The following is a 24,671-nucleotide window of genomic DNA, read 5'->3' on the forward strand; positions in this document are numbered from 1 at the left end:
AAGTCTCTCGGATTCAGACCCAACTCTCCCAATGCCTTTGCCAACACAGCCCTGAACTGGAATTGCGACAAAGCCCCACCATCTTCGTGTATTAACAAAGATCCTCCAACATTTGGCCTTAAACATAAATAGTTACCCATGGCAACACAAGGACAAACTGAAACCCCTGTCGGGAACAACATAAACGGACCTCCCCTTCCCAAACTGATCAGTTTTTGATTTTTTAATATAAATGGAGACTTGCAAATCCATAACCACCACATCCTCCACTCCCAACCCCCGTGGGACCATGTATTGCAACTGACTACTTCTGAGGATTCTAAATGCTTCCAAAGAAGGCCAACACGAATACGGCCATAAACAGTGAGGCTTCATAAATGGACGTACACGCTGTCGGTAAGACTGCCAACAACCTAACCAATAATGAAAAAGAAACCGGGCGCCGTCTGTCCATTGTACGCCTTGCCACTTTTTTCATTCCTTTTACAATCTGCCGTACACAAATCAATTTAGTCAAATCCACCATTTCCGGCATGTAAAACTTCCCATTCAGCCCAAACTTTTGCATATGCTGACCACGTACTCTGCGCTAAGGAAGACCTCACCAAATTTGCTAGTCCTCCGTGCCAAGGTTCCACAACCAGATCGGGAAGGACTTCCCCACCTTGTCTGCTTGAGGCGCCAGTTCCCAAAAGCGTTGCCACAAAGCGAGAAAGAGCATCAGCTAATGAGTTGTTAACCCCGACTATATGCTTTGCTCTTACCATAGCATTCAGACGCATGCATTGCAACACGAACACCCTCAACAATCTGATGACTGGCGGTGAAGACACCGTTAATGTATTCACTGCCATGACCACTCCCATGTTGTCAGAGTAAAATAACACCAACCTGTTCTCAAAATGTTTTATCCCACACATGCATAGCCACCAATACTGGAAACAATTCCAGAAAAAAACAAGTTTTTTTACCAACCCAGCCTCTTTCCAATTGCCTGGCCATTCAGCAGCACACCATTCGTTCTGAAAAATCGCCCTAAAAACCACACTGCCTGCTGCATCCGTGTACAACCCCAATTTATCACACATAAGTCTGGGAGCTTGTATCAAAGCAGACCCGTTAAAATTGTTAAGAAAATCGGGGGCGGAGCCTGACCACGCAGGAAGATGGTCGCACATTAGGAGGACTCCCGCCACCAAAACTGACATAATAGCTTAATTTAACACAGAAGCTTCTTATTTTCTGGCTATTCTACCTGAGCATACAACTGGGATTACACCTAGCCTAATCTGAGGCTCAATTATTTGTGAAAATGGTCATTTTGGTGGAACGCTGGCGCTAAAAGTGCTTGAGCTACTAAACCCACGCGGCGATCTAAACCCTATAGCAACTACGGCCCTAGGCTGCTCATTACAACTTACAGGAGCAGCATAGAAACTGGAGCCGATTAGCACTCCCCACCTCCGTAGCAGTGCACACTCTGACAAAGGAGAGCGGTAAACATCGATTAGACATTGGACCCCAGGGACTGCAATAAGGAGCACCTACCGGAGCATTCTGGAGAGGAACAAGTGCCGAGTGCTGACTAAAAGGAGGCATCCCCACCTGACCGATCGCTGATTACAGCTCTCATTCAGACCGGGGCTCTGAACTGTTTAAAGGAGGGCACTGGAGCTTAGGTAAGAGGCATAGGGAGAATACTGTGCGGCCTGGAGACAAGGCGAGAGGGCTGGGACTTATACACAGTGGCGCATTGAGAACAGCGCTGTCTCCACAAAAGCAGCAAAGTCTAACCCACTTTATTGTTGCGGAGCTGCAACCAAAGTAATAAGTAGTACGGCTTCCCATACCATATTGAGTAACACTGCCCTCTGTCTTATAACTACACGCATGTAAAGTGAGATATCCTTGACCTGGACAGTACCTCTGGGACTTTTAGGGGGTAGTACAAAGCCACTTACATAGTTTAAAATTATTTAAGGCATATATTTATTGATAACTTTATGTGAGTTTGCAAGATACAGTAGATTGCTGCTAAGGACAAATATTATCAGCACAACAAAAATACCTTTTTAGCTTACTGATCCTTGCAGAGAAGTTATTGCCTTTATTAAACTGTCCGCACTGTATAAAGAGTAATATTGGCAGTTGGGTGATTCTATTCTGCATATGCACAAAAGCACCATACATAGGGTATGCCTAACAAAAGAGCTAGCAAGGTGGAAAAATCAAGTGTTTCTAAGCCCCTGAGCCACTACCTCAAGCCTATAGACTCACCCAAAGAAACATCAGTGAGAGATATGGAAGGCCAGCAAGACAACCTAATTTCAGCAAATCCATCAAGTAGCACTACTTTCCATCAATTTGTTACAAAAGAGGATATACTTCACCTTTCCTCAAAAGATGACATTCAAGGGGTAATGAGTGAAATGAGGAGCCTATTTGGAGATTTGAGAAAAGATATGGCCGCCTTAGAGGCGAGAGTTTCCACGGTTGAAAAGGTTGCTAACGATAATGCCTCATCTATACAACAGCAATCAGCTGATATTCAAAATCATGCTGATAATCTTCAATACCTTAATGACAAGCTTGAGGACCTTGATAATAGGGGACGCAGGAATAATCTGCGTTTTCGCGGTGTGTCAGAAACTGTTACACCACAGAATATTGAGGGATATTTACAAGCTCTGTTCAGGATTATTAAAGACTCCCCAACAGCCCCTGAAATTCCTATTGAAAGGGCCCATAGGGCTCTTAGGCCTAAACCACCAAGCAAAGCTCCTCCTAGAGACATTATTGTCAGGTTCCTTAGCTTTAAAGATAAGGAGGAGATTTTACAAGGTGCAAGAAGAAAACATCCCATCATGCATGCAGGAGAAGAAGTACAAGTATTTACGGACTTATCCCCACTGACCCTGCAAAAACGTAGGGATTTGAGTTCCATCACATCTACCCTGAGGACTAACGCAATCCCCTACAGATGGGGATTTCCAGTTTCCATCATTGCCACTCACAATAATAAAACAGTTGTTTTTAGACCTGGAATGGATCATAAGGTTTTTTTTGAAAGCCTTTCATTACAGGCTCCTATGACAGAAGAAGCTCAGCTGAGAAGAGCAGAATCCCCTGCTCGCCCGCCGAGAAACCAACCCGTGGAGTAAACCCTTGGGGTAACGTATAATCTGGCATTTCATGCTGTCTTTAGGTTTATATTGGGAGTTGGAACAAGCTAAGGGACCTTTCTCTGGACATTGTTTGAGCTTAAAGACTTCCATCCCATATGTGAACTGCTGTACTAGCATAAGCAGTTAATGTTGATCCCATGAGGTCTGGAATAATTTTTATAGATCTCCAGACAGATTATGTTAATATCCAAAGTTCTTTTTTTTTTTTTTTTTTTTTTATCTATGTCTCCAAAAAGCTTTATTGCTGCAAAAGTTTATGTTATCACTTATAAAATGGGATAATCTTATTTACCAATGTTTACTGAAGATTGCAGCTTAAATATAGCTAACTATATTGATTGCAGCTTATAGCCGAAGTACATCAGGTGTCACATCTCATGTATGTAATAACAGATACCAAATGCTGATATGGAGCTATTATCCGGTATAGAATATTGACTCTGAACTCTCAACTGGATTATGAATGTGCTCAGAGACTGATAATTTATACTTAAAAAGTGTGCTTGGTTTAAAAGTTTGTATTGTTCTGTCCATGTTTAAAATGCGGTTCCTGGACTACAGTTTGGCCACGCATGTACTAATAGGTGCCTAGTGCTCAAATAGAGCTCATACTAGGCGTTGAATATTGATCTTGAACTCTCAACTGGACTATGAATGTGCTCAGTGACTGCCAACTTATATTTAAAACTTGTGCCTAGTTTAAAAGGTTGTTTTGTTCTGTGTAAGTCTGGAAAGATGTTTTTAGTTTCCACCTTTACTTAAGATGTTGTTTATAGATATTTATTTTATCACTGGAATGTTATATATGGGTGGGAGATAGCTCTATACTTTCAATACACAATAGCTTTACTTTATTGATGTTCTGGCAGCTTATTATGTGTCACAACTTACTCACTGGTTATATTTTATTAGGTTGGCTAGTAGCTAAAATAGATGGAGCATTATTTCTAGATTTGCATTTAGTGATAGCAGAATTATTTATGGGATGCTGTTGGGGAGGGGTAGAGAGTTTCCTGGAAGGCATTATTACTAGCACTTACATGATTCAGACGCTGAACAAATACAGATCATTGCTTGACTTATACAGTTCTCTTTAAATAAGTATTTGCCTTAGTTTTTTAAAGCATTTGATCTGTTTTATATTAATATCTCCCTCTAATATAAAATTCAGCTGTGGAGAATTGTCAATGGGAGACAGGCTAACTTCAAGCCCCTATGTGTCACGTGCCTTTAATTTGTAACCATTAATTTGAGGCTTCTTATTATCTTATAACAGGGTAATTACAACTTCCCCCGCCTCTCCCCAATACAGACAACTTCCCTCTACATAAAAGTAAAGGACGAGGCTTAGATTGCTAGTTAATGTTCCCAGTTTGAGTACTTGGCTTATCCCTTCCTGACGATATTAGAACGAGAGAGCTGCTCTTGACTAACAGGAATTTATTTATCAAAGACAAAATCTATCCCTTTAATCGCTTTGTCACCTAGCCATTAAGAGCCTCTTGCGTTTATTTTATCTTATCTCAGCTGAAATATTCAGGGTATTTCGTTTTCAAATGTTTATGGTGTTAATAGTATAAATATAATCTTTATAACTCACGTCAGTTGTGGGGCTTATCCCCTGTATTTATTGTTACTTTCAATTCTTTTCTTTTTCTTGGACCTAGACGGGGCAAGAAGATAATTAATTGCACCCAATTGGTTTCGACTTTCTTAGCTATCTCTTGCCCGTGCCTCCCCTTTGGCACAGACTTTTCTATCTTCTTTTTCCTTTTTTTTTTTTTTTTTTCTTCTTCCCCTCTCCCCTCTCATCCTCCCCACCTCTCCTGAATGATAATGCAGTCCAAAGTCAGTAAGTTTGGAGATCACTCCATCAATCTCACTACCATCAATGCTAAAGGCATGAATGACCCAGGCAAACGCTCTATAGCCCTTAAGGAACTGGGAAAATCCCAGAGCCATATAATTTTACTACAGGAGACACACTATAGAAAAGGCAAAGAGCCTAAATGGCATAATCCCCAATTTCCTATAGCATACTTTGCATCGGGACAAAGTAAAAAGGGTGGTGTAGGAATTTTATTTCACAGATCTGTACCTTTCATCCTGACACACATTGAGAGGGATCCAGAGGGGCGATACATTTTAATTGTGGGCACTCTATATGGACACTATATTACGTTGGTCTCAGTCTACTCGCCTAGTCACGGCCAGGATTCTTTTATGACTAAGATTACAGACCTTCTTTTAGAACATTCCAAAGGAATTACATATCTAGCTGGGGATTTTAACTTGGTGGCCAATCCCCTTGTTGACACCTCACGGGGAGTCACTTGCACTCCCCTGTCCACAGTTAACCATGTAAATGACTCTCTCAAACATGCATCATTACACGATGTCTGGCGCACTCTTCATCCTACATCTAGGGATTACTCATTTTATTCCATACCCCATAACAGCTATTCCAGGATTGATTATATCTACACAGATTCTTGTGGCCTCTCGATAACTCATCACAGTGATATAGGACATATTACTTGGTCTGACCATGCTCCGGTTACTTGCTCGATCCTATGGCCAGACATTCCTGTCACACAACAGGTGTGGAGGCTAGATGAAACTATGCTAGATAATCCGGTAATTTTCAAGGATATAAATAATATTATGCGGGACTACTTCGAACTTAACACATTCCCTACATCTTCTAAAGCTACTATTTGGGAGGCCCACAAGAGTGTAATTAGAGGGGCACTAATAAAACATAAGGCATTCCTCAATAGGCAATACAGGGCCAAATACAGTGAGCTACAGTCTAGGATAGGTTCCCTAGAAAATAAACATAAAAACAATCCCTCTTGTAATGATACTAGAACCCAGTTAAAAGAAGCGAAACTAGAATTCCAAAAACATTTAAATGAGTCACATCAAAAAATGGCCCTCCACCTTAAACAGCATTATTATGAAGGGGGGAATAAACCAGGCAGAATCTTAGCCAAATCCCTAAAAAAGAGACAGCGGAGGTCCCATATACATTGCCTTAAATCTCCAGACGGTCACATGTTTCATAGTTGTGCCCAAATCGCAGCAGAATTTCACAGATACTACCATGCCCTTTATAATATACATGCTCAGTCAGCGACGTCCCCTAAAGTAGAGGAGACCTCTCAGCAGGAGTCTTTAATTAGCTCATACTTGAAAGACATTGCCCTCCCCAAGCTAACTAAGGAAGCATCAGAGGTTTTGGATTCACCGATAACAGTAGAGGAATTGTTCACTGCTATGAAAAACTGCCCTGGGGGTAAAAGCCCGGGCCCAGATGGGTTCTCCTCAGTGTACTATAAAAAGTTTAAAAAGGTTTTAGCGGGCCCTCTTCTGGATTTATTTAATGGACTCCGAGACAGCCCCGAACTGTCTCGAGTACTCTTAGAAGCCCATATCACAGTTATACCCAAACCGGGTAAAGCCGCAGATTCCCCCGGACAATTTAGGCCCATATCCCTAATCAATTCGGACATGAAATTACTAGCAAAAATTCTGGCCACCAGAATAAATAACTACCTTCCTGACCTGGTCTGTAATGACCAGGTGGGCTTTGTCCCTGGCCGTGAGGCCAGAGACAACACGATTAAGGTGACACAACTGATTAACCATGCTAGGATTTCAGGTATCCCCATGGTGCTCTTCTCCACAGACGCAGAGAAGGCCTTTGATAGGGTGGATTGGCTTTTTCTGCGTCGGGTTTTAGAAAAGATGGGATTTGGACAAACGTTCTTACATTACGTTTTTGCATTATACTCAAACCCTTGTGCTAGAATTAGAGTGAATGGCGCCTTATCGGATTCCTTCGACATTAGCAATGGCACCAGACAGGGCTGTCCCTTGTCTCCATTGCTGTTCGCTCTATCGATTGAAGTCCTGGCCCAGAAGGTCCGTTCTAATACCCTTATAACAGGGATCAGACTAGACAACGCAGAATATAAGCAAGCGCTATACGCAGATGATGTTCTCTACACCTTGACTAACCCTACTGATTCTATCCCTGAATTGTTGAGGGAACTCGAAGCCTATGGTGGAGTCTCAAACTTCTCACTTAATTTAACTAAGTCTGAATTATTAAATGTTAATACCTGCCCACAAACTATCCAAATTCTACAACAGCAATACAAACTTACCCTAGCTAATAAGAAATTAAAATACCTAGGCATATATTTGGCTCCTGATCCTGCTGACCTTTTTAAATATAACTACACCCCGCTTAAGAGTGATATTGCTGCTGATCTCTCTTCTTGGAAGAGTAAATATATCTCTTGGCTAGGCAGAGTAGGGGTTATTAAAATGAACATCCTGCCCAGAATCCTATATCTTCTTCAGGCCTTGCCTATTGCGCTTCCTAGAGGATACCTGTCCCAGATGCAAAAATTAATAGAGCAATTTATTTGGGCAAACATTAAACCCAGAATACCAAAGCGTACTATGTACCTCCCGAGAGATAAAGGGGGTCTGGGGTTACCAGACCTTGCATCTTATAAACGAGCGATAGGCCTTCAGAGGGTAGTTGAATGGGCACACAATCAAGAATCCAAAGCGTGGATTACCTTAGACAGACAGATTTTCAAGCTTCAAAATATGGGTTCATTGGCCTGGTTGCCATCGTCAATGCGCCCTAATAAGATTTCACAGTACCATTTAACGGAAGAAATTCTCCATAATTGGGATGTGACTATAGCCACATCTACACATATCTCTTCAAAACACTCTCCACTTACACCAATTTTTGAGCACCCGGAGCTTCCATACTTTAAGTTAGGTTATCATAAAATAAAACCTTATAAAATGAGAGAGGGGTCCATTTCTGGCGTAGTTGTGAATGGGAAAGTCATCTCACAAGCAGAGCTTAAAGAAACCCAGCCCATTCTATTTGCATCATGGCTACAATATAATCAATTGTTACACTTTATCACCGGACATAAACATAAACAAGACTTGGGAAGATCTCTCACCCCATTTGAAGGGTTGTGTACAACGGACAGAGTGCCGAGACACCTGATCTCCCTCTTATATAAGTTGATGGTCCAGCAGGGACCTGATGTGCTCCCGTCCTATGTATCGCGATGGAATGAGGACCTGGGTTTGGAGCTGGACTCCGAGTCCTGGTTGAGGGCATTTGGACTGGCTAAAAGATCCTCAGTATCTTCAAACATCCAAGAAACTCAGATAAAATTTATGAGCAGATGGTACCTGACTCCCACTAGGCTACACAAGATATTCCCGACCGCTAGCCCTAAGTGTTGGAGAGGTTGCGGTGAACATGGCTCTCTCCTACACGTTTGGTGGTTCTGCCCGTCTCTTACAGTCTTTTGGAGGGAGGTTAGGACAAAAATTTCTGAGATTTTAAACATTGTAGTACCGAACTCACCTGAGTTTTTGCTCTTCATAGACTTGCCAAGAGCTCAGAGTCAGGCACACCTAGCCCTACTGCTCATTATGATCACAAGCGCAAAAAAACTGATTCCCAAAAAGTGGAAAACACAGGGCCCACCTACAATAGGAGAATGGTACTTGCAGGTAGAAGAGATGCTCCTTATGGAGCGGTATCATTATCTGAAAAATCACAAATTAAACAAGTATGAGTATATCTTGGCCCTCTGGCATGGCACTATATAAACACCCTAAGTATAGCATGACTGACCTTTCCCCTCCATCCCCATCCCCTCTTTCCCTCATCCCCCCCCCCCCCCCTTTTTTTTTTTTTTTTTTTTTTTTTTTTTTTTTTTTCTTTTCTTCTATCTCTCTTTTCTGTTTTCTTTGCCTTCTCTGGACCCCATGAGCTACGGGTTCCTCTTTACCTTTTCAATTCCAATGATCTTCCCCTCCCTTATTTGTCTTCTATTTTTGATCTTCACACTAAGGCCTTAATTTGAAAAACTACTTTGACCTAGCGTTCCCACCCTACGTGTTGGGATCGCAGACTATTTAAGCATTAAGATGAAGAATTTAGTAGATATTATATCACAGCTGTTACAAAAGTGTTTTTCTTTTTTATTATGCATATCTGAATGTGTTTTTTGTGCAGCATAATTTCTGTTTGTAATTTTTCTTTATCTCAATAAAGCTCTTAAAAAAAAAAAAAAAAAAAAAAAATTGTTAAGAAAATCCTCCCAAATTCGAAGGTCGCATTTAAGCTCCTTCAAAAGCCGAACAAAGTGATGGGAATGACTTACCTCAGCCGTGGCCAATGCTAGCCGTCTGCAAAAAATTCTCCTAATGGGGATAATGTGACAGGCAAAATTAAGTTTACCCAACAATGATTGCATCTCCCTCAGCTTCACCTTTTTTTTGCTTTTAAAATAGACCCTAACACCATTTGCAAATTGAACACCTTGTTCTGGGGAAGTCTGCATTCCATGTTATCCGAATCAATCATGATTCCCAGAAAGCTAAGCACTGTTGAAGGCCCTTCCGACTTGTCCACGGCTATAGGCACCCCGAATTCTCGAGCAATTCCATAAAAAGTATCCCTCAACTGTGTACAAACCTGTGAGTCCGTCGGCCCAACGAACAAAAAATCGTCCAGGTAATGGACCACAGATGAGAAACCAGACAACTCGCAGACTACCCATTCTAAAAATGAACTGAAAGTCTTGAATAGGGAGCAAGAGATGGAACACCCCATGGGGAGAAAACACCCCAGCAACCTGTGCAGAACTGGATGAACCGGCAAAAGGCGGAAAGCCGCCTCAATATCCACCTTAGCCAATAACGCGTGACTACCAGCATCCCTGACCAACGCTACTGCCTGGTCAAAAGAAGCATATTTAACCGACACTAACTCCGCCGGGATGCCATCGTTCACTGATTGTCCGTTAGGATACGAGAGATGGTGGATCATCCTAAATTATCCCGTATCTTTTTTCGGAACAACCCCAAGGGGCGATATACGCAAACCTTCAATAGGAGAGGAAGAGAGGAAGAGAGTGGGCCTGCCATTCTCCCCATTCTCGAGAAGGTAAACAGCAAGTTAACTACAACTGCTGCAAGGTACGGAATTAAAGTTCTAAATATTTTAACTTGCGGTGAGTACTAACATTTAACGAGACATTAAACTGTTAACATTGGAATTACGTATTCACTAGAGGAAATTTGGTTCTTACTTTTCAAAACAGCTAACTAGCTATCCAAAGCGGATTACACATTTATTTTATATAATAGACATTTTACAGGAAACTAATTATTTTATGGGGTGAATTTGGGACATCGCTTTTAGGAGACATTTTTAAAAGTTTTTTACAAGGATTTTTATAAAATTATAATTAAATATTTACTAGAAGTTTGATACAATAATAAGTATTTAGTTTTACATTACTTAAACAGTTGCTGAAGCTAAATTTATGGTGGCGCGCACAAATTTTCGTTTTGTTTTAGGTTAACCCTTTGATATGTGTGTTGCTTATAAGTGTTTTTAATTTCCAGCAAAGGTTCTTTACTTTGTTTTTTGGTTAACTATTTTTTACCCAAACACTTTATTGACACCATGTTCTCGTGTCCAATTTATCTACTTGAATGCCGAAAGGTAGGTACTTACCAATAACTACTTGTATCAGCTCACACGTGCCGTAAGCAAAAATATATGTTTATCTATAGCCGCAGATATAATCCCATAACTAGGTTAAAAGGGACAGTAAAGTCAAAATTAAACTTCAATGGATTTGACAGGATATGACATTTTAAACATCTTTCCAATTTACTTGTTCATCAATTTTGCTTAGTTCTCTTGGTATCCTTTGCTAAAGAGCAATCTTAGGTGAGCTCAGGAGTGTGCATGTCTCTAGCCATAGGACAGCAGTGTTTGCAACATTGTTTATAGATAAAAATACAGCTATCATACATTTCTAAAGACACGTGCACGCTCCTGAGCTCCGATCAGCGTACCTTGCTTTACTCTTCAACAAATAATAAGAGAACAAAAGCAAATTTGATAACAGAAGTAAATTAGACAGTTGTTTTATATCACACACAATGAGGCCCATTTATGAAGCTCCGAATGGAGCTTGAGGGCCCATGTTTCTGGCGAGTCTTCAGACTCGCCAGAAACAGCAGTTATGGAGCAGCGTCTAAAGACCGCTGCTCCATAACCCTGTCCGCTTGCTCTGATGAGGTAGACAGGAATCGCCACAATTCAATCCGATCGAGTACGATCGGGTTGATTGACACCTCCCTGCTGGCCCTGCAGGGGGCGGCGTTGCACCAACAGCTCTTGTGAGATGCTGGTGCAATGCTGAATACGGAGAGCGTATTGCTCTCCGCATTCAGCGATGTCTGTCGAACCTGATCCGCACTGTCGGATCAGGTCCGACAGATATTTGATAATTCGGCCTCACTATCTGAATAATAAAAGTTTAAATTTCACTTTACTGTTTCTTTAATGGTATATGGATAATCTTTTCTACATCCAATACTGAATCAATAAATAGATTTTCATCATTAAGATCCCCTTTGTTTGTAATATGCACTTAACCTTAAATTGAAACAAACAAAAAAAAAATGCTTTCCTGATAAATTTCTTTCTTTCCGGGCATGGAGAGTACACAAAACATTCTAATTACTAGTGTGATATTCACTCCTAGCCAGCAGGAGGAGGCAAAGAGAAGCCCAGCAGAGCTGTTAAGTATCACTTCCCTTACCCATAACCCCCAGTCATTCGGCCGAAGGGAAACGGAAAAAGAAGATAACACAAGGGTATAGAGGTGCCTGGGGACAAGACAAAAAAACCTGCCGTCTTAATTTGAATAAGGGTGGGTTGTGGACTCTCCATGCCCGGAAATAAATAAATTTATCAGGTAAAGCATAAATTTTGTTTTCTTTCCAATGGCATGGAGAGTCCACAAAACATTCTAATCACTAGTGGGAACCAATACCCAAGCTAGAGGACACAGAATGAATAGGGAGGGAGAACAAGACAGGCGGACTTAAACTGAAGCACCACCGCTTGAAGAACCTTTCTTCCAAAAGAAGCCTCAGCTGAGGCAAAAGTATCAAATTTGTAGAATTTGGAAAAAGTATGAATAGAGGACCAAGTGGCCGCCTTGCAGATTTGCTTCACAGAAGCTTAATTTTTGAAAGCCCATGAAGCAGCTCTAGTGGAATGAGCCGTCATTCTCTCAGGAGGCTGCTGTCCAGCTGTCTCATAAGCTAAAAACGGATAACACTTCTCAACCAGAGAGAAAGAGTGGTAGAAGTGGCCTTCTGACCCCTACACTTACCAGAGAAAACAATAAACAGTTCAGAAGTCTGCTGAAACTCTTTAGTTGCTTGAAGGTAAAATTTAAGAGCATGCACAACATCCAAGTTATACAAAAGACGTTCCTTCTGGGAAGAAGGGTTATGACAAAAAGAAGGAACTACAATTTCCTGATTAAGATTGCGATCCGACACTACCTTAGATAGAAACACCAGCTTAGTACGAAGGACTGCCTTATCAGCATGAAAAATAAGGTAAGGCGAATCACACTGCAGAGCCAAAAGATCGGAAACTCTGTGAGCAGGAGAAATAGCAAGAAGAAACAAAATAAAAAAAAAACAAAACAAACAAAACCTTCCAAGATAGTAATTTAATACTAACAGAATGCATCGGCTCAAACGGAGCCTGCTGCAAAACTCTAAGAACAAGGTTAAGACTCCAAGGAGAAGCAACAGATTTAAGCACAGGCCTGATTCTGACCAAGGCCTGAACAAAAAAGACTGAACATCTGGCAGAACTGCCAGACATTTATGCAGAAGAATAGACAGAGCAGAGATCTGACCCTTCAAAGTACTGACTGACAAACCCATCTCCAGGCCCTCCTGAAGAAAAGCCAAAATTCGAGGAACCCCTTACTTTGTTCCACCGAAAAGCCTTTTGAATCACACCAATTAAGGTATTTACACCATACCCTATGGTAATTCTGAGAGTAATCGATTTACGAGCCTGAAGCTTAGTATCTAGGACTTTATCAGAGAAGCCACGTCTAGCCAAACTTAGACGGTCAATCTCAAAGCAGGCAGCTTCAGGTAAACCAGATTTGGATGAAGAAAGGGACCCTGAAGAAGAAGGTCCTTCCTGAAAGGTAACCTCCATGGCGGAAGAGATGACATCGTCACCAGATCGACGAACCAGATCCTGCGAGGCCATACAGGAGCTATTAGAATCACAGAAGCTCTCTCCTGTTTGATGTGAGCAATTACTCATGGAAGCAACGCAAACGGAGGAAACAGGTATGCTAGATTGAAGCACCAAGGAACCGCTAGAGCATCTACCAGAACGGCTTGAGGATCTCTTGACCTTGAACCGTACTTTGGAAGCTTGGCATTTTGACGAGACGCAATCAGATCCAACTCCGGAAGCCCCCACCTGAGAGTTATGATTGTGAAAACCTCTGGGTGGAGAGCCCACTCTCCAGGATGAAAAGTCTGCCTGCTTAGAAAAATCCGCCCCCCAGGTGTCCACCCCTGGTATGTGGATGGCAGAGAGATGGCAATCGTGAGACTCCGCCTACTAGAGAATGCAAAACACCTCCTTCATTGCCAAGGAACTCCAAATTCCTCTCTGGTAATTAATGTAGATCACCGAGGTGATTTTGTTCGACTGAAATCTGATAAATCGGACCAAAGCTAGTTGAGGCCAAGCTCTTCAAGCATAGAAAATTGCTCTCAACTCCAAGATGTTTATTGGAAGACGATGACTCCTCTGGAGTCCACAGACCCTGTGTCTTTAAGAAACCCCAAACTGCTCCCAGCCTAACAGGCTGGCGTCCATTGTCACAATCTCCCAGGAAGGCCTCAGAAAGCATGTGCCCCAAGATAGATGGTCCTGTGAAACCCACCATGAGAGTGAGACTCTTGTTGGGGAATCCAAATTGATCTTCTGCGAGAGATCTGAGTGGTCCCTGTTCCATTCACTGAGCATGCATAGCTGCAGAGGGCTCAGAGGGAACCGAGCAAAAGGAATGATGTCCATGGAGGCAACCATCAGTCCAATCACCTCCATGCATTGAGTCACAGATGGACGAATAACAGAATGGAGAGACAGGCAAGAAACACGAAGCTTGGATTTTCTGACATCCGTCAAAAAGTTCACTTTCCACCCGTGGGAACGTAGAATAGATAACAACATCTCAGTATGAGATCTTTCTAGATGAAAAGATGGGGCTTGAACTAGAATGTCGTCTAGATAAGGCACCACAGCAATACCCTGGGACCTCACCACTGCCAGAAGAGCCCCCAGAACCTTTGTAAAAATTCTGGGAGCTGTAGCAAGGCCAAAAGGAAGGGCAACAAACTGGAAATCTTTGTCCAGGAAGGCAAAACTTAGATACTGGTAATGATCCCTGTGAATGGGAACATGAAGATACGCGTCCTTCAGATCTATGGTCATCATGAACTGACTCTTTTGGCCCAAACAAGAACAAAATGGATGGTCTCCATCTTGAAGGATGGAATCCTGAGGAATTGATTGAGACACTTTAAGTCCAGAATGGGAAAGAAAAGTGCCCTCCTCCTTGGGAACTACAAATAGATTTGGATAGAATCCTAGACCATGTTCCTCTAGAGGATCTGGCACAATCCCTCCCAGGGATGATAGGTCCTTTACACAGTTTAAGAAGGCCTCTCTCTTTATCTGATTTGCAGATAACCTTGACAGGTGGAACCCAGGGACAAAATTTGAATCCTATTCTGTAACCGTGGGAAACTATATCTATGGCCCAAGGATCTGGAACATCACGTATCCAAGCCTGCTGGAAAAAAAAGAAAACCTGCCCTCCACTTGATCCACTACAGGATTGGTGGCGGCCCCTTCATGTTGATTTAGAATCAATGGAAGGCTTCTTAGCTTGCTTCCCCCTATTCCAAGGCTGACTGGACCTCCAGGAAGACTTGGATTGATCCGACTTGGAATAGGAAGACTTCTGTCCCTTAAAGTTACAAAAGGAATGAATATTAGAATTCTGGCGACCCTTAGGTCTATTATTTTTATCCTGAGGTAGGAAAGAACCCTTTTCGAACTGTAATGTCAGAAATAATTCCTGCCAGACCTGGTCCAAACAAGGATTTACCCTTATAAGGCAGAGATAAAAGCTTGGACTTGGATGTAACATCTGCAGACCAAGATTTTAACCAGAGAGCTCTGCAAGCTAATAAAGTACAACCAGAAATCTTAGCAACCTAAAGAACTTGCATGCTGGCATCACATTGGTATTGGCTAGCTTGAGAGACTTTATCCTGTCTTGCATCTCCTCTATAGTAGTCTCTTCTAGGATAAGATTAGATAAATCATTGCACCAATAAGATGCTGCCCCTGCAACTGTAGCAATACTAGCAACAGGTTGCAACTGAATTCCCTGATGAATGTACATCTTCAAAAAAGCCTCAAGCTTCTTATCCATGGGATCCTTGAAAGAACAACTATCTTCAATAGGAATAGTAGTTCTCTTAGCCAGAGTAGAGATAGCTCCCTCTATCTTGGGCAACGTGCGCCACAAGTCACGAACAGAGTCAGCAAAAGGAAGCATATTTTTAAAAACAAGGGACGGGGGAAAAGGAATCCCTGGTTTATCCTATTCCTGAGTTATAATATCTGCCATACGGTCTGGAACTGAAAATACTTCCACAGATGAGGGTACATCATATACCCTATTAAGCTTACTAGACCTCTTTGGATTCTCCGCAACAGATTCAAATTCTTCCAAAGTAGCAAGAACCTCCTTCAAAAGAACTCAAAGGTGTTCTATCTTAAATCTGAAATTAATCTCCTCTGAATCTGCAGAATTTGTCACTACAGTATCAAAATTTGACAATTCCCCCTCAGAAGCCCCTGAAGAATTATCCTCATCATGTAATTGAGACAAACTGACTAACGCAGCTTTAGCAGAGTCAGCCTTACTAACATCAATATGTTTAGACGTCCTCTTTCATTTACCAGAAACCTTTGGAAAAGCTGATAAAGCTGCAGAAACAGCAGAAGTAATCTGCACAGCGAAATCCCCAGGTAAAAAAACACCCCCAGGAGCTTGAGAGGAACCGCAGGGCACTGCATGTGAAGCTTGAGGGGAAAGCTGAGGCGTAGATAGGATAACACTATCCTGAGAGACAGGAGGCTCAGGGAGAGACATCTTATCTTTAAACTTTAATGTTTTATTTTAACATGAAGAGCAAAACTGTACAGGAGGAATTATCTTAGCCTCCAAACACAATAAGCATTTTTCAAATGAATCAACTTCAGTATTAGTGTCCATAATTGGGTATCAGTTCACAATTAACAAAAAAAATGTAAATGCCAAATTAAGTTTATTAATATGAAGCAATAAAACATAAATAAGCACTTAAGCTCTGCTGAGGTCTTACCCCTAAAGAAGTTGCTATCCCACTAGCACAGAAAACCGGACACACCCGGTAGCAAAAAAAACACCTGCTTGTTACCGAACAGCCCAAATCCACTTGCCACTGTAGATAGAAGAAAATGCAGCCTCCAGACTCGATGTGGCAAACTCCAATCTGATCTGAACAGAAAAGCCAAAAACTGGAAATCCCGAAGAGTGGTCACGTGACCGCAATAAAAAACACAACTTTTTTTTATAAAAAATTGCGCCAAACAAAAATGGTGCGAAAACCAACAGCAGCACAGCAAAAGTGATTGGACCAATAAGCTGAACTGAAAAGTGATTGCAACAAGTAAGAAGTAAAGCAAACACCTGTCAAACACTTCATACACTCTCCCATCTCTGAGCCCCAATAAAAAAATGATGCCTCTTTTCACATAAAAGCAGTGCCCCTAAAACAAATTTAAATACTTTCCACAAGGATTTAACCCCTATAGTGCCAGTATCTTCAAACCTAGAAGGAAAAGCACTTACCTGTGGATCCTGCTCTGTCAGACAGGAGCTGTTTTCTGAGGTGTGGCAGCTTCACCATATCTACCAGAGACCTATAGAAAAGAACCAACTCTGGTTTTCTATAACAGGGGTAGCAATAATGTTAGGAGTTTAAGCAAAGACTACCTTGCCGTCTTCTAACTGCTAATAGCCACCATTACTCTTACTAAAGAGATTGACATGGACACAGCATAACCCCAATCCTCGATTGCTGGGAAAAGTACCCATTAAAAGGATCAAAATCTTCAGACACCATCTTCGCCATCCTCCCGTGATCAAGGCAAAGAGAATGACTGGGGTTTATGGGTAAGGGAAGTGATACTCAACAGCTGTGCTGGAGTGCTCTTTGCCTCCTCCTGCTGGTCAGGAGTGAATGTTCTATTAGTAATTAGAATGATGACATGGACTCTCCATGCCTTAGGAAAGAAAATCTATATTAAAGTCTGCTCAGAAACTTAGATTTTTGATGATTTATAGATATACTTCTCACCAATCCAAAAAAGATCAGATATCATTGAATAACAAAACAGGCATGTACCCAAGTTAGCATCTGTTACTTCAACAAAAAGTAAATACAAAACAACTTGTAATTCTATAACAAAACATCTAATAAAAAGTTTTATTATGAAAGAGACAAGTACTAAACAAATATACTCAAGAGCAGCAGTTAAAATATTGTTGAGTGGAAAAAAAAGTTAACGTTGTTTAAAGGACCACTCAATGCAGTAGAATTGCATAATTAACAAGTACATAATAAAAACACAATGCAATAACATTTACTCTGAATTTAAAATAAGCAGTAGATTTTTTTCTGACAAATTAATTTTTTCACACATTTTCCAGCCCCCTGTATCAGGTGACAGACATCAGCCAATCACAGACTAGTAAACGTATACCCTGTGAGCTTGTGCACATGCTCAGTAGGATCTTGTTCCCCAGAAAGTGTGTGCGTATTAGATATGTGGATTTGTTTGCAATTTGTTGCTCAAAAGCATCTCATATATAGTGGTGGTTTGCAACATTCAGTTTGTTTTCACACCAGATTAATTATCATAAAAGGGCAACACACAAATATCTTTATTTTTACAGATATTTGCGTGTTGCACTTTAGTAGTATATATATGTATATATATATATATATATATATATATATATATATATATATATATATGTGTATGTATGTATCTATATCTATATATATATATATATATATATATATATATACACACATACATATATACATACACACACACACACACGTTCAAATGCTGCTCTTCCACATCTATGATAGAATTTTTTTTTAAGTCCCTTTAACACATTAGAAGCATCATACAGTTGCTAATGTAACAAAGCAGTTATTTTAGGTTAGTTATTACACATCTTTAATTAGAGCTACAGCTGAGTATACAGATAAGAAGTAATAATGTTTGATAAAAATACCTGTGGTCTCCATTACTCTTGTGCTTGTTGTTCCAGTGTCGCCTGCTAACAGCTGAAGGCGGTGGGGACGTTGGGAGAGGAGGAGGTGGTATGCAGGGAAGAGGAGGCAAGTCCCTATTCAGTTTCCGTAAGCCGCCTATCCTACGAGAGCTAAGTTCACCTTCACCTTCATGTCGGAAAGTCCTTCTAGGCTTAGGCAGAGGGTTTATGGGTAATTTCTGCTCAATGGTCCCAGGTTCTGTATACACATTCTCAGAATTGCTCTGCCTCCTAGATATTTTTCCCTCTCCCACAGTCCCAAATATAGGCTCACCACTCTCAGAGTCCAACCCCCATTTAGGCTTGGAGCCTGTCCTGTTTTCTTCTGCCTCTATAAGATACTGTTGTGAGTAATAAGTCCCTGGTAACTGTGGATGAACCTCTGATGGGCTGTCTTTCAAGGTACGTTCAAACTTTTTTACCTGACTTAATACCAGTTTCTGGTCCTTTTTGGTGCCAGAGGTTGGCTCATTGAGTTTGTCCATAGTTTGATCTTGCTCTTTCTCTGTCTGTTTCTCTAATTTCACAGCTTCTTGCTTTTCAATTTCTCTGCTTTCCATCTCCCAGCTAAGCATCCTTTTAATGCTGCCTTTCGGGCACCCTTTTACTTCCCCAATAACCTTGTCACCCGTCAAGGGTCCTGTAGAGTTTTGCCTCTTTATCGCTGTTACCTCCTTTCTGTTGAGCACAGGAGATGGAGACTCTCTCTTCCCTTCCCATTCGGAAATTTTTTCTTTGATGCTAGAAGTCTTTTTCAATGGGATTTTTTGTGGGGTGGGGGATATCTTAGTATCTCCCAACTGTTTTGGAAGTATCTGGCCATGTTCCTTCACATTAAGCTCCATAACTGGGTCAGTGATGATCATTTTGTGTTTAAGCATATTCTGTAGTAAACCTTCTGTAGTTCCCTCTTCTGGCAGATTCCCTAGACCTTTAAGTGGACTCTTCTCAAAGGATGGTCTCTGAATGGGTTTTAAGTGGATAAATATATTTTCACTTTGGCTCTTACTAGATAAATCAAGTTCATGTACTCCAATTTGTTTCCAAGAATTCTCTTTACCTACAAAGTTTACCCTAGAAAACATTAAAAAAAAATATGGATTACCTGAAGTTATTGGCATAACTAGTCAATAGACAAATACGTGTTTGTATAAATGCTATTTCTATAACGTTACATCGTTATTTCTTAGGAAAACAAAGAACATTTTCAATAGAAGAAGCAAGAGAATTGTGTTTAAAAATCTTTTACAACATTAGGAAGGTCTGTTAATGTCAGTTAAAGGGACAAGAAACCCAAAATGTTTATTTCATGATTCAGATAGAGAATACAATTTTAAACAACTTTCCAATTTACTTCTATTATTTAATTTGCTTCCTTCTCTTGTTATCCTTTTGCTGCAAGGTTTATCTCGGTAAGCTGGGGAACAGCAAAGAACTTAGGTTCTAGCTGCTGATTGGTGTCTGCAGATATATAACGATTGTCATTGGCTCACCCATGTGTTCAGTAGAAACCAGTAGTGCATTGCTGCTCCTTCGACAAATGATAACAAGAGAATGAAACAAATTATATAATAGAAGTAAATTAGAAAGTTTTTTGAAATTGTATTCTCTATCTGAATCATGAAAGAATTGTTTTGGGTTTCATGTCCCTTTAATGGATTAGCAGAGAAGGTTTACAAACCAACATTTAGAAATAGTTGAACAATATTTTTCTTACATTTTGCAGATCAAGGAAAATGAAATTACGCAAATTGTGTACATCCGGTTTTACAAGAATTCAGATGGTCATTTAAAGATCCAAAGTGGACAGTAACAGATTTAAAGAGAATGTAAAATAATAATATTCTAATAAGTAGTTTTTTTTGACAATTACACCATTTGAGAATAGTTTGTTTGGTATGGACTGCGCATTTCAGAATACAAAATGGACCAAATAAAGGGTACATTTAGTTTGAATAGAACGCTATAACCCCCATAAATAGTTTCTCGTTACTTCCTGTAGAACATTTAGAAGCTTGTCACAGGCAGACATTATTGGACCTGAAACATAGTTTTTTTTCTTTTATGATTTAGATAGAGAATAAAATTTTAAACAACCTTCCAGTTTACTTCTATTATCCAATTTGCTTCATACTCTTGGTATCCTTTGTTGAAGTAGCAGCAATGCACTACTGGGAGCTAGCTGAACACACTTGGTGAGCCAATGAAAAGAGGCATATATGTGCAGTCCCCAATCCGCAGCTAACTCCTAGTAGTGCATTGCTGCTCCTGCGCCTAACTATGCTTTTCAACAAATGATACCTAGAGAACAAAACACATTGGATAACAGAAGTAAATTAGAAAGTTTTTTAAATTCACATGCTCTGAGTCATGAAAGTCTAATTTTGACGTTACTGTTCCCTTTAAAGGGACATTGAACCCTTTTCACATGAAAGGTTTATTACACTTAAACCCTTTTTAAATGCGTCTTTGTAGCAACTTATTCATGATAGTATGCTTGGGTTGTACATATACATCACAATGTTCTGAGAATTATAATAAAGTTCTGTGATTCAACCACTGAAAAGCCTGGCAGAATTAAAGGGACATTCTACTTGAAAACTGTTATTGTTTAAAACGAGAGATAACCCCTTTATGTGTCCAAAAAGATAGCAATCACTTTCTCAAACCTTAAAGGGACAGTCTACTCCAGAATTTTTATTGTTTAAAAAGAAAAATAATCCCTTTATAAACCATTCCCCAATTTTGCCCAACCAACATGGTTATATTAATACACGTTTTACCTCTATGATTACCTGTATCTAAGCCTCTGCAGACTGCCCCCTTATCTCAGTGCTTTTTACAATCTTGCATTTTAGCTAATCAGTGCTGGTTCTTGTATAACCATTATCATTTTGAAAATATGTAACTCCTACTCTGGGCTATACACTTTACAATCCATATTAATAATACATTAAATGCTACATGCATGTGTCCAGGTGCTAGTAGGTAGGGGAATGCATTAAGCACTTACCAATTGGAACCTGTCTAAGTGTTGAAAATGTCAATGTGTGCATACACATGGTGCTAATCAAGTCATATAAAAGGCTAAAAAAAAGTCTATTTTAAAGCTATTATAGCATCTGCTGCTCAGTAGGCACGTGCAATTAGCGCACTCGTGAGCATCTGAATGCAGAATATGAAGGACGCTCACACTATTTAGCTCTTTTCGGAGCCGTATTTCTGTGCAAATTCAGATCTTAGTATGTTGCACTTTCAAAAGAGGAAATCCGGCTTTGAAAAGAGCCGAACACTTGAAGACTTAAGAATCTGTCCCCGAGATTCAAGAAGCGCATCATCAGACAACTTTGTAAACCACTTTGTCACCTGTTATGTGGCATATATCATTCCCCCCAGACTATTCCAACTGGGAAGATTGACAGCCCTTGCTCATTTGCGTTTGGCTGTGCATGAGCAGGGGGCAGCATTACACATTAGCCATAATGTGCAATGGTAAATGTGGGCAGCGCATAGCTGCCCGCTAGAAGCGAAGCCGGGCAGACAGGGGGAAAGATGTACACCCCTGACCAACTTACTTTCCTAAATCTGTCCCAAAGAGATATCTTTGGAGACACTTTTTGAGAATAATATTGTAAAGTAGGTCTCTCTCCATTTCCAGGACTCTGTATAGCGAGGAACAATTCCCAAGGTAAAATATGCCTTTCTAAAATGATTTTAAGGAACCTTGCAGCATTGATAATAATCTCACCAGAGCAGGGAGCTTTAGATCGTCAAGCCCATAGTACGATATATATCCATTGGTAAGAAACTCCTAAAAATGCAACGCTGGCATCACAAGGGTTTATTGTCTCTTTAACTCCTAAGTTCCTAAAGAAGTTTGCACATCTAAGCAATACCAATGCTTTGCGGCTCTCTTGGGCAGCTGGTGGATTAAAGAATATTCCCAAGACTACCTGCTGGAAATAGTGTGGCCGGAACCTTACACAGTAGTTACATCTCACTGCGTGTGAGTCAGCATTACGAGGAAATCCCCAGTGAAGCCACATAATGCTCTCTGCTAAAGTGAAGGCAGATCCTCTGGCACAAAATGCAACAACCAAGCAGAAAAAGCCAAACCCTCACTTGGTAAGGCTGAAAAACCACAAGCCACAAACACGGTCAAGGATTTCAGCGGCATCTGATAGGCGCTGGGACACCCGGGCACAACGTGTGTTGTCTCAGCTACCCTGCTGAATAGGCAATAAACACCAGCAATTATATGCTGAGAATATTCAGCTTAAAACAGGTTAATTAAATGTTCTGTTTGTCTTCAGAAGCCCATTCATTATTATTTTAAATTTCTTTTCTTCTTTTAATCAAATTTAGGTAAAGAGAAAATTCAAATGACAAAAAAACAAACATCTCAGCATCTAGTTATTCTCTTTAACAGCAATAACATTTAAATAACTTTATCAATGTAATAATATGAATGAGCTAAAATTGAGCAACAAACCCTCTATCAGTCACTGCTTGGATTGCAATTCTTTTACAGTTTTAATGAAATAATATTTAATCATTCATACAATTAATTATATTGGGCTAGATTACGAGTGGAGTGCAAAATTGCTTTTGCGATATTTGCACTCCACTCAGTAATACCAGCGAATGCAAATGTGCGATGGTATTACAAGTTGAGCGCAATGTGAACGTGACCTCGTGTTTGCACTGCATGGAAGCTTTACGCTCATGAGAGCAAGCTTCCAAAGGCTACAATGGGAGTCTTGTTCTCATGCCAATAGTTACAGCAGAGAACCTAGTGCAGCGAAGGGGGTAAGTTGTGCAGCGATGGGCAGCAAATGTCATTATATATGTATATGAATATATAAATATATATTTGTGTGTATATACACATAGTAACACATACATTTACATGTATAGAAGCATATACATATATATTTACAGGAAACACAGACAGTTTCCATAGACCGCTATGTAAAGGCACTTTTCAGTGCAATTTGTTTTCTAACACCCCACATCCGCACACTTTAACCCCTTCTAACTGTTTTGTGCAGTTATTTTTTTTAATAAAATAAAGGTGCTACTATTTTTTTTTTATTAAGGCACACTAGACTATATTTCGGGGGGCAATTGGGGTACATTTTTTAAATTAACCAGAGGTCTGATCTCTATTTAATTTTAAGAGTGCAAATTGCTACTTGTAATGGCTGGTTATTTAACATGCAATGTAAATGGGCGAATTTGGCCATTTACCGGTGCACGTTAAATTAGCACTTGTAATTTAGCCCATTATTGGTATTATTATTAGTGTAGTAATAGCTGTAACCTATTATGGAGATTCAAAGGGACATAAAACTCCAAAAGAAAATACCCCAAAAACCTTGTCTATAGTGTTAGAGCATTTTGTATTGCACTATATTGCACATAACTGTATACTTAACCCCTAGAGTAGGGTTCTTAAAACCACGGGTCGCTACCCATTATTGAGTCACAACACCATGTTTATTGGGTTGCTATGAGATATTAGAGTGTTGGGGGTGTTGTATAAGAGAGTGTTGGGTGTGTTGTATAAGAGAGTGTTGGGGGTGTTTTATAAGAGAGTGTTGGGTGTGTTGTATAAGAGAGTGTTGGGGGTGTTTTATAAGAGAGTGTTGGGGGTGTTGTATAAGAGAGTGTTGGGGGTGTTGTATAAGAGAGTGTTGTATACGAGAGTGTTGGGGGTATTGTATAAGAGAGTGTTGGGGGGGTTGTATGAGAGTGTTGGGGGGGTTGTATGAGAGTGTTGGGGGGGTTGTATGAGAGTGTTGGGGGGGGGTTGTATGAGAGTGTTGGGGGGGTTGTATGAGAGTGTTGTATGAGAGTGTTGGGGGGGTTGTATGAGAGTGTTGGGGGGTTGTATGAGAGTGTTGGGGGGTTGTATGAGAGTGTTGGGGGGGAATAAAGTACGCACAAATTTAGTTACTTTAATGACAAAAATTGTAGCTATCTTGTTGTATATGACTTCATAAATTTTCAGACCAAGCATAATAATATTGTCATGAAGGTATGTGGTTTCATGTCACTGGGTCTTGGGGGGGGAGTTTAAGAACCTTGCCCTAGATCATAG

General features: G+C 40.5%; 1 protein-coding gene across 1 annotated transcript in view; it reads right to left on the minus strand.

Moving 5' to 3' along the window:
• DENND2A (DENN domain containing 2A) overlaps positions 1 to 24,671 on the minus strand; it is a 241,517-nt gene that overhangs the window by 118,184 nt on the left and 98,662 nt on the right. Inside the window, exon 3 of the mRNA XM_053719035.1 lies at positions 18,530 to 19,642. Within this exon, the coding sequence (XP_053575010.1) occupies positions 18,530 to 19,642 (1,113 nt within the window). The remainder of the gene's footprint in view (positions 1 to 18,529; positions 19,643 to 24,671) is intronic.

Source organism: Bombina bombina, chromosome 6 (genome assembly GCF_027579735.1).
Source record: "Bombina bombina isolate aBomBom1 chromosome 6, aBomBom1.pri, whole genome shotgun sequence".
Lineage (NCBI taxonomy): Eukaryota > Metazoa > Chordata > Amphibia > Anura > Bombinatoridae > Bombina > Bombina bombina.